The 14,015-nt window shown below is 33.3% G+C and overlaps 1 protein-coding gene across 1 annotated transcript in view; it reads right to left on the bottom strand.

Annotated features, from left to right (window-relative positions):
• The window catches only part of CARF (calcium responsive transcription factor), a 44,219-nt gene that overhangs the window by 9,855 nt on the left and 20,349 nt on the right, over positions 1–14,015 (bottom strand). The window contains 6 exon segments of the mRNA XM_057551270.1: positions 88–321; positions 1,672–1,815; positions 4,232–4,352; positions 8,907–9,096; positions 12,345–12,429; positions 13,366–13,495. Coding sequence (XP_057407253.1) covers positions 88–321; positions 1,672–1,815; positions 4,232–4,352; positions 8,907–9,096; positions 12,345–12,429; positions 13,366–13,495 — 904 coding nt within the window.

The following is a 14,015-nucleotide window of genomic DNA, read 5'->3' as shown; positions in this document are numbered from 1 at the left end:
CTGGAAAATGTCTATAATGTTAAGTGTATTACTTAAACCAACAAACAGAAATGAAAAATGAAAAAGAACAATTTGTTTCTACTGTACCTTAGCTGTTTCCTTACTGCATACACTTGTTGTATTCCCTGTGATACTAATTCTTGAATTTTATGTGCTACTTGAGGATGTAGACGTGAGGGTAATGTACAGTTCTCATCTCTAACTGCAGTTTCCTCTTCTTCAAGAGAAGACATAGGAAAAGAGGAAGGCGATAAAGGGAGGCAGGGAGTCTCTAATTCATGATACTGATGAGCTTGCTGTGTAGGTAATTGTACATACCACCTGACAAGAAAAAATATTTAAAATTATATTACTAGACAAAGGCAAGAATCATAGTTACTTATGTTAATACTCATCAGGAGAAGGAATCATCTTTTAAGAAAAATTATATGATTATATCATATTAAATAAATATAAATTTAAAAATTTTAAGTAAATAAAAACAAAATATACATAAAAGTTAAAATGTCCTCTCAACTCTTCTAAGATTGGCTTTATACCCAATTAAATAAAAATCTTTATAATCCTTTATAGACTTTTACTATGTCCTTAAAGTTAAGGAGGGTGCAAGATTTAGGTATACATGAAAATGGTATTTAAAATTTCATATTAAGTAAACTTTACCTCAAAATAATGAGATTTTAAAATCATCATCTTTTGAATTGTGTATTTTCCCATTCTTCTACCATTTTGTTCCCAAATTACAACTTCTGTGTTGTACGTATAATCCTCCTAACCAAAGAGTGGATATAATTTAGTGCCTACGAAGATTGAGCTATGTGAGAGAATCTTCTCAGACAGGAACTCAACATACTGCCCCCATAGCACTCCAGCTCCTTTTGCCCCAATGAGCAAGAGAATCAACTAAAAGGTGAACACAGATTTCTTACAGCCATGCAGTAAAACAGATTCTAGGAAAATGAACTGATCTGATAGGATACAGTTTTAATAAATATCTTTATACAAAATGCTTACACTGTCTGATACTGCATGAAACGGAGCCTACTTAAAAATTATACAAAATGTTCTCCAAACTGAAGAGTCTAATTATTGACTGTATTTTTCATATATCTGAAACTTTTTCTAAAGATCACACAAAAACTATATTCCATACACTTAACCCCCTTATAAATTCTTCACCTGGACCAGTACATAAAGGAAAGTAAGAAAGAAAGCTAATATTTCTTATTTAAAACCTGAAGCATAAAAGATATAAAATGGAATTTTATATAGGGCTTAGAATTCATATCTGGCTGCCATAAGTAATCAAAGATGGGTTTAAAAAATATATGTAGGTAACTGTAAGTTCAGTTCCTAATAAGCACCTGAAAAAACATACTAAATAAATAATAAAATGTGTTGCTAAATATGTATTTATCATTTGGGGAAAAAACTTCCACATGGTATAAAGAATTCTTTGGTTAAAATTATCCACATTTGGATAATAAACTCAATGGCTTACACAGTGGCAAATCATTTTAATACCTAGAGAGCTACTAATAAGACATCTATCTACCTTATAAAAACCATTTCTTAATAATTGGAAAACATAATATAATTTCTCTTATTACAGAATTCTTCCAAATGGAGCGAAGTAATTTGTAAAATAAAAGAACAATATAAATGTCATACCTAAGAACACCACCAGCATCTACCAAGTTCTTCTTTAGCATGTTAAAGGCTTTTTCCTGCTCCGTTCGGATTATTTTCCTGTCAATTTTGGGGTCTGTAGGAACTCTATATTCAGGAAATTTCTGTACCTTTTTAATGTAAATCCTTTTTATAAGAAAAAGAAGAATTTTTTTCATTATACTATAACCTCAAGACTAACTTATCAACCACAAGTTTACTTTAGCGTTAAAGTTTAGAGAAAATTCGATTAATCTAGAAAGCATTCAGATAATTATGTGAAAGATATGCCATATTTTCAGTGTATAATACTCAGCAAGTTAACAATAATCATTACTTTAGTAAAAATGTCTAAATATTATGAATATTAACTTTTTTTTTTCTGGATCTGTCTCTTCTCCATTCTCCCGGAAGCTGTGAACACCTCACACCTGGATTACTTTAATACCCGCCTTCTGGAGCCTCTAGGCCTCCAGCCTTCCATTTCTTAAATCCACTAGATATACCAATGCCACAATAATTCTTTGCATTTGTACTTCTCTGTTGAAGAATCTATCTGCTCTTTAATCAAGCACAAATTTATTAGCAGCATTCAAGGCGCTCTATATGATTCTAATTTATTTACCCATCTTTTCATCACTTCAAATATAAAATTGCTTTTCCTGTGAAGTTTATCATCTCAATGTTCCTTCCTCCTCTGATACCAAATATACAATCATGCTATATCTTTCTTTATATCATTCTCCTACCCTACGATATCTTCCTTCTAATTCTCTGCCTACCAAATTCAATCTAAACTTCAGTATCCAAGTTAAGTTCCATTTTCTTTCCTGTTTATGAGTTTGCTAGGATATATTCCTTCTCTGAAGACAGGTAATCCACACATTTAACATTATATACAATACTATTATGTTCTCTTATAGTTTGTTGTTTCCTGATCTACCCCAACAATATTTTAAGTTTCCCATGATTAAGTAAAATCATATACCTCTTTTAGTCTCCCCTCCTTCCCATGGCACCCAATGTTGTTGCTGGGCACAGAGCAGATACTCAAAAAGTACTTATAGAATGACAGAGAATAAAATTATCTCTTCACGTATAGAGATTTTCTCCCAAGTTATAACTAAAGTTCTACATTGCTCATATTTAAAAGCAATGTTTTGTTTAATGGTCTACACTGCTTACATTTAAAAGCAAAGTTTTGTTTAATGATCAGGTTTAAATATTGTCTCAAGTTAACATTATCACATTAAACATGAAAAGCCTTCTTAACTGGCTTTAAAAACTTCTTGAGAATGCTGAGGTTTGTGATATGAGATGTAATGCTAAAATAAAATGTTTCAAAGCTCAACTAAATCCAACCTTTACGTGTTATTTTAAAATTTTATCTTATGATTTAAAATACTTTCAATGTGTGAAAAAAGAATATTAGTAAAGTACATTACAAAAATCTTTTATTGGTGCACATTATTCATTCTCAGCCAGAGCAATGACTACTCAGTAGTCCTATTCTACCTAAAACTTACTGTGTTGGTCTTCTACATTTCTGGTATGAATATAATTGGTAAAATCACTCTACAAAGCAACTCTGCAACACCTGTCAACATTTAAAAAGAACACAACACTTGCCCTAGCAATTTCATTTCAAGGAATTTATTCCATCAATATAATTACACAAGTGTACAAATAGGTACAATGTTATTAGTTGCAGCTTTGTATATAATAATAAAGAATATTTTCCAGAGCCTACAGGTCCATTGTTGGAGGACTAATTAAGTAAATGATAATTCATCTATAAACGGAATATTATATGGCTATTAAAAAGGAACCATGAAAATAACATAATTTATATGTCAATTTTATCTCACTTTTTAAAATCAGTTGATCAATCAATAAAAAGAAGTAATCGGTTCATTTAAATACAGACATGGAGCCAACTTTGAGATATACTGGGAATGAAAAAAAAAATAGAGTAAAACAAGGTCTTACTGTATAGCACAGGGAACTATATCAATATCCTGTGATAAACCATAATGGAAAAGAATATGAAGAAGAATATTTATACGTATAACTGAATCACTTTGCTGTACAGCAGAAATTAACACAACATTGTAAATCAACTATACTTCAATAAAATTTTTTTTTTAAATGTAGAGTAGTATATATCTCTACATTCACACTAGTATGAAGCATAATAGCTGTGCAGCAAATAACTACAATAGGCATTCAGAATGGAAATATATCAATGTGAATTCATAGCCGGAAAGAAGGTATGCTACTACCCAAATTTAAGGAAAGAAAATATTAGTAATCTTTACTGAGATCTTCAACATTTATGACGGTAGAGTGTATACCTATATGCATATACACAGAATATCTCTGCAAGGTTACTCAAGAAACTGGTAAGAGTTGTTGCCCTAAAGTGGGACATAGGAAGCAGGGATAAGAGGAAACAGATTTCACTGTATGCTTTTGGCACTGCTTAAACTTAATAAAAATGTGCATATTAGCTATTCAAAAATAAGTACTTAATAAAAAAGAAATAAAAGAAAATAAAGCTTACCGGGCTGGACAAGTAGCTTTGTAGAGCTGACAAGACCTGCTTTCCTGCTCACTGATTTTTTTTAACTGGAAACCTTTTCTTCTTGGCCCATACTGACACTCCATTACCACAGCTCTACTCCCTGTGGGCCAAAACCAACTATTGATATTTAATTCAAGTATCCATCTGTTCTGGATACTAGATTAAAAATAACTTGGTGGTGGCAATGACAAAATCTATACTTCCAATTATACAACCTTAAGGAAAGAAAACATCAGTAAGACTTACTAAGATGTACAAACACATAAATTTAAAAGTTTATTGTAATAGTTACCAAATGTACCACATTATGGTAAGGAAATTAGCAAATACCACATTTACTGACTGTCAACTGGTATTTACATATGCATGGTTTTTAATAATAAAATTTACTACTTTATAAGTAGAAATTAGCAAATGCTACATTTGTTAGTAAATATTAATATCATTTAAAATTTTACTTCCTTTTATAATTACTTATTTCCTTATTTCTATTTGAGCTGTTAGAATAATGTGATTACCAGCCTCTAAGATGGCTCCCAATGATCCCTGCCTCTTAGTACTCATGTCCTTGGTAATCCCCTCCCCTTGAGCATGAGCTAGACTTACTAACTTACTTCTACTGAACATGGCAGAAGTGACAGGATGTTATTTTTGATATTAGGTTATAAAAAGACTGTGACTTCCATCTTGGGTACTTTCTTGCTCTTGCTTGGATTGCTCTCTCCAGGTGAAATAAGATATCATGTGGTGAGACAGCTCTGTGAAGAGGCCCACCTGGCAAGGAATAAGGCCTGCCAACAGCCACATGAGTAAGCGTGGAAGCAGATCCTCCCCCAGTCAAGTTCTGAGACGACGGCAGATCCAGCCAACATCTTAATTGCAGTCTTGTGAGAGAACCTGGGGCAGAACCACCTTGTTAAGCTGCTCTTGGATTCCTGACCCATAGAAACTGTGAGACAATAAATGTTTGTTGTTTTCAACCACCACATTTGGGGTAATTTGTTACAGTGCCATAGATAACACAAATAAGCAGATGTGAAAACTATACAATTTAAGATTTTAAGTTGGATATCCTAATCTATGTAGGGTACAGCAAACTTTTCAAATATAAAACCCAAAACCCCAGGGACTTCCCTGATGGTCCAGTGATAGAATCCACCTTCCAATGCAGGGGACACAGGTTCGATCGCTGGTCGGGGAACTAAGATCTCACATGTCGCAGGGCAAGCAACGACAGAACCCACGCGTTCTAGAGCTCACGTGCTCTAGAGTCCACGCATCACAACCAGAGCGCCCACGAACCGCAACCACTGAGCCTACACGCTCTAGAGCCTGCACGGCACAACTAGAGAGAAGCCCACGTGCCGCAACGAACAGCCCGCGTGCCGCAAGAAAGATCCCATGTGCCACAACTAAGACCCAATGCAGCCAATTAAATAAATAAATATACATTAAAAATAAAACCCCGAAAAACACCAATCATGAATTAAAATGTTGATAAGGCTGAACTAACTTCTTCTAAATGATGGTAAAAGGAAAATCAGTTTGAGAAACAGTATTTTATAATACATAAAACAAAGAATTAATATGCAGAATATAAAGAACCATAAATAATTTTAAAATAAAAATAAAAACTAACTACCAAACAGAAAAATGGGCAAAGACTATGCACAGGCAATTCAGAAAGAAAACAAAAGGATATTAGATAAACAATAAAAAGACGCTCAACTTCACTAGTAAACAGGAAAACGCAAGTTGAAACAACACTAAGGACTTCTCTGGTGGCGCAGTGGTTAAGAGTCCACATGCCAATGCAGGAGACACGGGTTCGAGTCCTGGTCCAGGAAGATCTCACATGCCGCAGAGCAACTAAGCCCGTGCGCCACAACTACTGAGCCTGTGCTCTAGAGCCTGCGAGCCACAACTACTGAAGCCCGCACGCCTAGAGCCCGTGCTCCACAACAAGAAGCCACCGCAATGAGAAGCCCGCACACCACAACGAAGAGTAGCCCCCGCTCACCGCAACTACAGAAAGCCCATGTGCAGCAACAAAGACTCAACACAGCCAAAAATTACTAAATTAATTAATTAATTTAAAAAAATAAAACAATAGTAAGATACTCTCTCACTCTTCAAATTGGTAAACATAAAAAATTTGACAATACTCTAAAACAACTGAATCCACCGATCAATCTTACAGTTAAAAATGCTACATAGGTAATGATAAGAAGTACACAGCACACCTATGAAGTATTCTCACAAAATACTTTAATCAAGATTAAATCTTCATTTAATCAAACTCAAACATCTAACAGATTACAGGAAATACAGGAGATAAAAGAACATGTTAAAAAACACCAGAGATAGAATCAGCAAAATCCCGAATATGGCAAAGTGTACAGGACAAACTACCTGGGGGAAAAGAGGAGAGAAATTTTTAGATGAGAAGAAACTTAACCAAATTTGATCCATAAACTTGGTTTGCATGTGAATTTATACAAACCTCTGCAAAAAGAATTATGATAAGTGGAGAAATGTGAACAATGGACAACTTATGATATTAAGAAATTACTGTTTGGACTTCCTTGGTGGTCCAGTGGTTAACGCTCCATGTTTCCACTGCAGGGGGCGTTGGGGAACTAAGATCCCACATGCCATGCAGCGTGGCCAAAAAATTAAAAATTAAAACATTAAAAAAAAAAAAAGAAATTACTGTTAATTCCTTTTAAGTGGGATAATGGGATATCCTTATATTTCAGATATATACTTTAATACCTATTATATACTTTAGTAATTATAGATGAAACGATATCTGGAATTTCCTGTAAAATCATCTTTAGTAATTATAGATGAAATGATATCTGGAATTTCCTGAAGAAATGGGTAGGGGTATAAATGACACAAGATTGACCACATGCTGATACTTGTTGAAGCTGGATGATGCATACACAGAGTTATGAGATTTCATACATTATTACCTCTACTTTGATATGCATATGAAAATTCCCATAGCATAAAGATTTTTTTAAATCTGACAATGTCAAATCATAGAGTGAATGTGGGAAAGGGAAATTTTCATACATTGCTCAAAGGACTAAAAATTGATACAGGTTGTCAATCCCTCACGTATGATTCTCATATTTAAAAAGCATGGAAAACAAAATTTTTTGGAATACATTTGGCTGCAAAACCTGACCTGAACTTTATGAGGCTATTTATAGTCTTTATTCCTTTTAGTGTGGCTATGCATAATGAATTACTGTGTTTGATTATGTGATATTGTCTATAGAATACTTGCTAGGAGTATTCTGTAATATTACCATATTACAGTCCAAAAATACAGAATTCTGAAATACATTTGGGAAAAAAAAGTTTAGAGAAGAGATTTTGGACCTGAACACCACCTCAGAGAGCAACTTGAGATAATCTTGTAAAGTAATTCCATTTTAATGCACACACTCTAGTAAACTACTTACAACCTTCCAACAGAAAACATGTATCATGGAGGTTAGACCATAGAATTTTTTGTAATATTGAAAAACTGGAAACAACCTAAATGATCATTAGTAGAAAAATAATTGTAGTTTGGTCATATGTTGGAATGACCAAATTTAAGTAATAGATTATTATATAATGTTAAATTATATAATAATTAAATTGGGTTAACTAGAATTTATAATTATCAATATGGATAGATTTCAAAAATAAGAATGAGTGAAAAATTTACCTAAGAATATCTATAGTTTATTACTTACATATACTTTAAAATGTTCAAAACAATAAAATATATTATTATAAATACAAACATGTATGATAAAGTATAAAAATACACACCAAATTCATGTAGTAGCTGCCTGAGGAGAGTTAAGAAGGGATTTGAACTGGGGAGGAGAATAAAACCTGGGCAGAAGCGGTTACATTTATCTCAGCTTCCTCTAAGTAGTTCTCTTTACCCTCAGAGGTCCAGGATGAGGCTGTAACTCTTCCAGTGGAATCAATGCCCCCATATTTCTGAAATAAATCACTTATTCTTAGGTTCTTTGAGGTCTGACTAGTCCTAGGGTGAACCTCTGGGAATTGTTTGAAACTCTACTGCTTTAGTAAACACTAGCCCAGTGTTTGAGAATGCTGTATGTAACATACCTGATACTTGAGAACCCTAATATTAGAATTCTATATAATAACTCCAGATTGTATACCAGTTCTATACAGTAACTCCTGAGTTATACACTATATAAAATGGACACCGATTTTTTTCCCAAAAGACAAATCAAGAGAGAAGGAGAGACTATCAGGATTGGATGGAAAAAAAAAAAAAAACCCAACCAGCTATACACATTTAAAATAATAAAATTGCTCTATGGTTTGATTTTTATTAAATAGGTCTACCCGGAATTTAAATATTTTTTACTTTCTATTTTTCAGTATGAAGTATTATTTATTTACCCTAATATACTAAAATACAATTTTACAACATAAAATAATTCGTTATATTTACTATAAGTTTTCTTTTTAGTTTAATACGCATTTTCAACAATTAACAGTCAGTTGTCATCTACCAAAATGAAAATGTTATCACCTTAGGAAAACCACATTTTCACAATGGATCATGGCTGCTGCTGAACTTTTTAAAATAAATCTTTAAAAAAAGTACCTGCATTGACAAATGGGATTCCATCATATGGGACATACTGGGATTTCCACATCAAGCGTGTAGCTGGCTTGGCTGGGCTTGGAGATTGGCGGGTCCCCCAAACACTCTGTGTTTGCTGCTTGTGAAATGTTAGGACACTTTCTAATTCAGTCTCACTTACACAGTAGCCACGGTATGAATCTCCTATTTTCTGCATGTAGAAATTCACACACACATATCGCTCATTCAGATATACATTTCTTACTTCCATTTTATGGTTCCATTCTTGTTCTTTATTCTTTAGCTCCCAATTTTAACTTCCACCTTGCTAATATATTTTTAAGTATTTTTGTAAGCTGTCTTAAATTCTTCCCGAAATAAGGCAAGGTATAAACAAATCATGTAAATAAATTGATAGTATCTATCCACAACCTTGTGAGTATCCCTCAACTAGAAGAAAAGCTTTTTCTATACCCAGAGAAATTTTTTAACTGTGATCTCTTAAACTGAAATGCATTTAGACCTAGAATTGATTCCATGTATGTTTCTCCCTTATAGGGAATAAGAGCAGAGATGTGGAATAGAGATCTTTTTCCTCCTAATTAGACTAAACATTTCACCTGGCAAGAATACATTTAACAAAAGGAAGGTATCAACATACTGTTGTAGGTATCCTTTGAGCCATAACAAAAAGAGATATTCTGATTCCAAACAATACATTATCTACAATTTCCCCTAAAAATAACGAAAATGCCTATGCTTATGAATTTTCTTCTAGCCTAGATATTTCCTCATCAAAATATCCCTACAAATAAAAGTAGGAACATAAAGTCTAGCTATAGCATTTTTTTACAAATAAAATGAATACAGCATATAATGTTGTTAATGAAAGGAAAAATTCAGAATTAGTACAATGCAGTCAGGCCCATATCAGGAGATAAAAGTTTAATGCAGTATTGAAATTTGTCCAACTAATAGATTTTGGTCAAATCTAAAAAATGTCTATAAGAAAAATACCTTTAAATGGAAATTCAAAAAGTAAGAAAGGGGCTTCCCTGGTGGCGCAGTGGTTGAGAATCCGCCTGCCAATGCAGGGGACACGGGTTCAAGCCCTGGTCTGGGAAGATCCCACATGCCGCGGAGCAACTGGGCCCGTGAGCCACAACTACTGAGCCTGCGCGTCTGGAGCCTGTGCTCCGCAACAAGAGAGGCTGTGATAGTGAGAGGCCCGTGCACCGCGATGAAGAGTGGCCCCCGCTTGCCGCAACTAGAGAAAGCCCTCGCACAGAAACGAAGACCCAACACAGCCAAAAACAAACAAATAAATAAATAAATAATTAAAAAAAAAAAAGTAAGAAGGACTACTAAACAATATTTTTAAGCAAAATGCAGAAAATATTTCTTCAGCCATTAACCAAAAATGTTTTTCACTATTGATATAGCTTGGAGAAAAAGAATCCTTCACTCTTTGAGATAATTCAGGCTGTTGGACAGTTTTAACTAATTTCTTACAAGATATATGATGTTAGATAAGCTACACAATGTACCATGGTGTAAAATGAAGTAATTTGGCCACATAATTGCTAATGCTTTAATGTCCATAGCATTTCATGAAGTTTATAATAATGATTTTAAAAACCCTCATCAAATGACAAGAATAGTACCTTTAGGAAACCACTGAAAAACTATGACTAACAAAAAGTGTGAGGGGAAAAAAAATCTTACTGTCTATACATACATACGTACATAACACTTAGAAAAGCAACAACAGTGATAATGTCCTAACAAATGTAATACATCATTAGACTTCATGATTAGAAATTTTCTCAAAATATTAAAACTCAAATAATGTTTTTCCTTGCCATATTTTAAGATTTGTTTAAAACAACGAAGCATTTTAATAATTAAATACTCATTACCATGTATGGTTTATATGTAGAAGCCCATGGTCCTTTTCCTCAAAAAGTGTATAGTCGAAAAGGTATATAATAGTGAACAACCCAAGCTAGCAAATAATTAAGAATGGTAATGGTAATAATTATCAAAGAATTTTAAGAGATAAATAGGGACTTCCTTGGTGGCGCAGTGGATAAGACTCCGCGCTCCCAATGCAGGGGGCCCCAGGTTCGATCCCTGGTTGGGGAACTAGATCCCACATGCATGCTGCAACTAAGAGTTCACATTGTCACAACTAAGGAGCCCGTGAGCTGCAACTAAGAGCCGGCACAACCAAATAAATAAATAAATAAAATTTTAAGAGATAAATAGGTAAAAGATAAAGTAATCATTAGACTATTACAGAAAAGACATATAGGACTTGCATTGGGATTTGAAGAATAGTAGTTAGAAAGGTAAGTAGAAGAAAAAATAACATATTAGGAAATGGAAATAAACACAAGTGAAGGAGGAGATAAAGGAAGATTCTGAACTCTGCGTACCAAGTAGGAAGACTTGGCTAACACGAATGAAAGATGAATTGGAGAAAAGCAGGAAATAAAAAAGGATAAGATAAGGTGATACCTGATTATAGGAGACCTTGAAAGCTAGTAACAAGTGGCTAAATGATGTGGAAAAATAACACTGAGCTTATTGGGCAGTGAGAAAAGACAACGAAAGTAATATTTAAAGATTAGTTTTAGAAAACCACACAGTAAGGACTAGAAATGGAAGAGTCAAAGAGATTAATGGGAAGGCTGTTACTATAATTGAGTTCAAGATAACAAAGGTCTGTGGAAAAAGCTCCCTTTAAACCACTTTAAAGAAAAAAACTAAAAGAATCAGGTGACTATCTGAATACGGGAAAGGAAGAAATTAGTCTAAAACTTTGTATCTAAGGAGATGGTATTTGTACTACATAGACAAGGAATTTAGGAAGTAGAGCTAGTTGTCGTATGGCAGATAATTTCTCTTTAGATATGGTGAATTTGAGGTGAAATCTAAGTAAAGCTTCAAGTAAGTAGCTAGAGATCTGGGACAAAAGCAAGGGCAGAATTAAAGAACTGGTGATAGAGATTTGGGAATCATTTTTATAAAACTGAGAATTGAAAGTCAACAAAGCTGTTAAGCTCTACAAGGGATAAAATGTAGAGAAATAAGACAAGGTCAAATGGTGAACCTTGAAGAATTTCCGCTGAGAACATGAAAAGAAATAAATGCCAAGCAAAGAAAGAGAAGGAATGATTAAAGGATAAAAAGTAGAGAAACATGATAATGAAGTTTTACGGAAGACAAGGGAAAAGAGTTGTAAGAGAAGAAATGAAATGACAGTGAAGTGTGAAGGGATTTATAAGATCTCTGCTTTAACAGAGCTTACAAGCTCTAAGGAATAAAAGAGCACAAACATGAACCAAATATTACAGATACAGCTTCTATTAGTTGTACTCAAAAGTGGACATTTTGGGATGAATTGTAGTTATAATCAACTAAGTGAATCTACATAAGGATTATTTTTTAACTCACCTCACAGCTCCTAAGACGACAGGCCCATATAGGTGTGTTAGAAGAAAGTGGCTGGAGTGGAGCCAAAAAAGGTTCTTCAAGTATTCTGGGATGGGGGGGGGATATATATAAATATATATTACAAGTTTTACACACACACACACACACACACACACACACACACACACACACAGCATTCAGTTGCTTTATCCTCTTAGCCAGTCAAAGACAATACTGAGGTCATCAATTAGAAATTGTAATAATAATGACAGATTGGTCTGATGGATGTAATTACGCTTTTTTTAATCATTACTATTTTATCAATTGCTAAAGCAAAAGTCTAACTTTGTTCTTCCAAATACCTTAGTTTCAACAAATTAAAGTGTTTTATATATCTTTCTCAGAGCTTATTTTGTATTCTTCTCATATAATTATTTTTCATTTAACAAAAAATGAGCGAATAAACCATCTTCAGGTGACTTATTAACAGTAACAAGATATTACGTCAAGTTCTAAAGTTAAATGTCACAAATATTATGTTACCTTTAAAATATTTTCACAGAACAATTAAAATATAAATAATACAAAACCCATGTCTGTATTTCCCTAAATTATTATAAACAGTGTTATTTTAAGGCAAAAATAAAAGCTGAATAGACATTAACAAAAAACATTTTAAACACTTTACCACAGAGGAATTAAATGCATAAAAGTGTGATGAACCATTAAAAATTATAGGACCTAGAATGGATATTTCTTTTTTTAAAAAACTCTACTAGTGTCAGATGTTTACAGATTGCTTCAAAAGATAACAGGCAAATGTCACTGAGGAAAAGTAGCACGTTGGCCTTTTATAGATTCTAAAGTAGCTCCCTTATTGCCAAGATGTTATTAAAATGATTAAGGATGTATTTGATGATGGTTTATTCTATTTTCTGAATTTCTGATCTTCTCTATAGTCAGCCAGCTTTAAATGTGATAATGTAAAAAGAGATTTCCATGGTGATAGCCAAAGATGAGCTCCTCTTTCTCACTGACTCACCTGGTCACTGTCTTTTTGGGCAATGTGAGGGATGCTTGTGGATGAAGAATGTAACTACTGTTATTGTCTGCTAGAGAATCCACTCTTACAGTTGGTAAGTTTCTGTCACTGGGTTTCTCTTCAGAGACATCTTAACAATAAGAACAAGAACAAAGCAACATCAATATCTTGAATAAGACCATGAGAATGTAATGAACTGGAACTAATACATTTGAAATAGGAAAGATATGCTCTGAAGCTAAAGATAATAAAACTTATACTTTATTGAGAATTTCTCTGATAAACTTGCTTACTTTTAAACTGTAATACTGACTACTGAAGTTTTGTAACTAAGTTTTGGAACTTATATTGAACAGCTAGGATATGAAAGTGGTAGAAGTAATTGTTATATTAATAGTATCACAATATAATAGGAAAACGTAAAACTAATTCCTTTTAGTTTCTATACCATGTTTGTAATGTTTTCTGCAAAATATGTATTTTTTTCCTTAAGTTGTAACAACTGTTATCAAAGACAAAGAATCGTAACACTAAAGTAAGAATATTTGCCCTAAACCATTATCTATGAAAAAACGACAACAGTGTAGCTATGATGTTAGAAAAGAGATTCAAATAAATGGAAGGGAAGAAAAAGGAAAAGAACTAATAGG

Source organism: Balaenoptera acutorostrata, chromosome 8, assembly GCF_949987535.1.
Source record: "Balaenoptera acutorostrata chromosome 8, mBalAcu1.1, whole genome shotgun sequence".
Classification (NCBI taxonomy): Eukaryota; Metazoa; Chordata; class Mammalia; order Artiodactyla; family Balaenopteridae; genus Balaenoptera; species Balaenoptera acutorostrata.
Note: the sequence above shows the minus strand (reverse complement) of the source record. Positions and strands in the feature narration are given on the sequence as shown.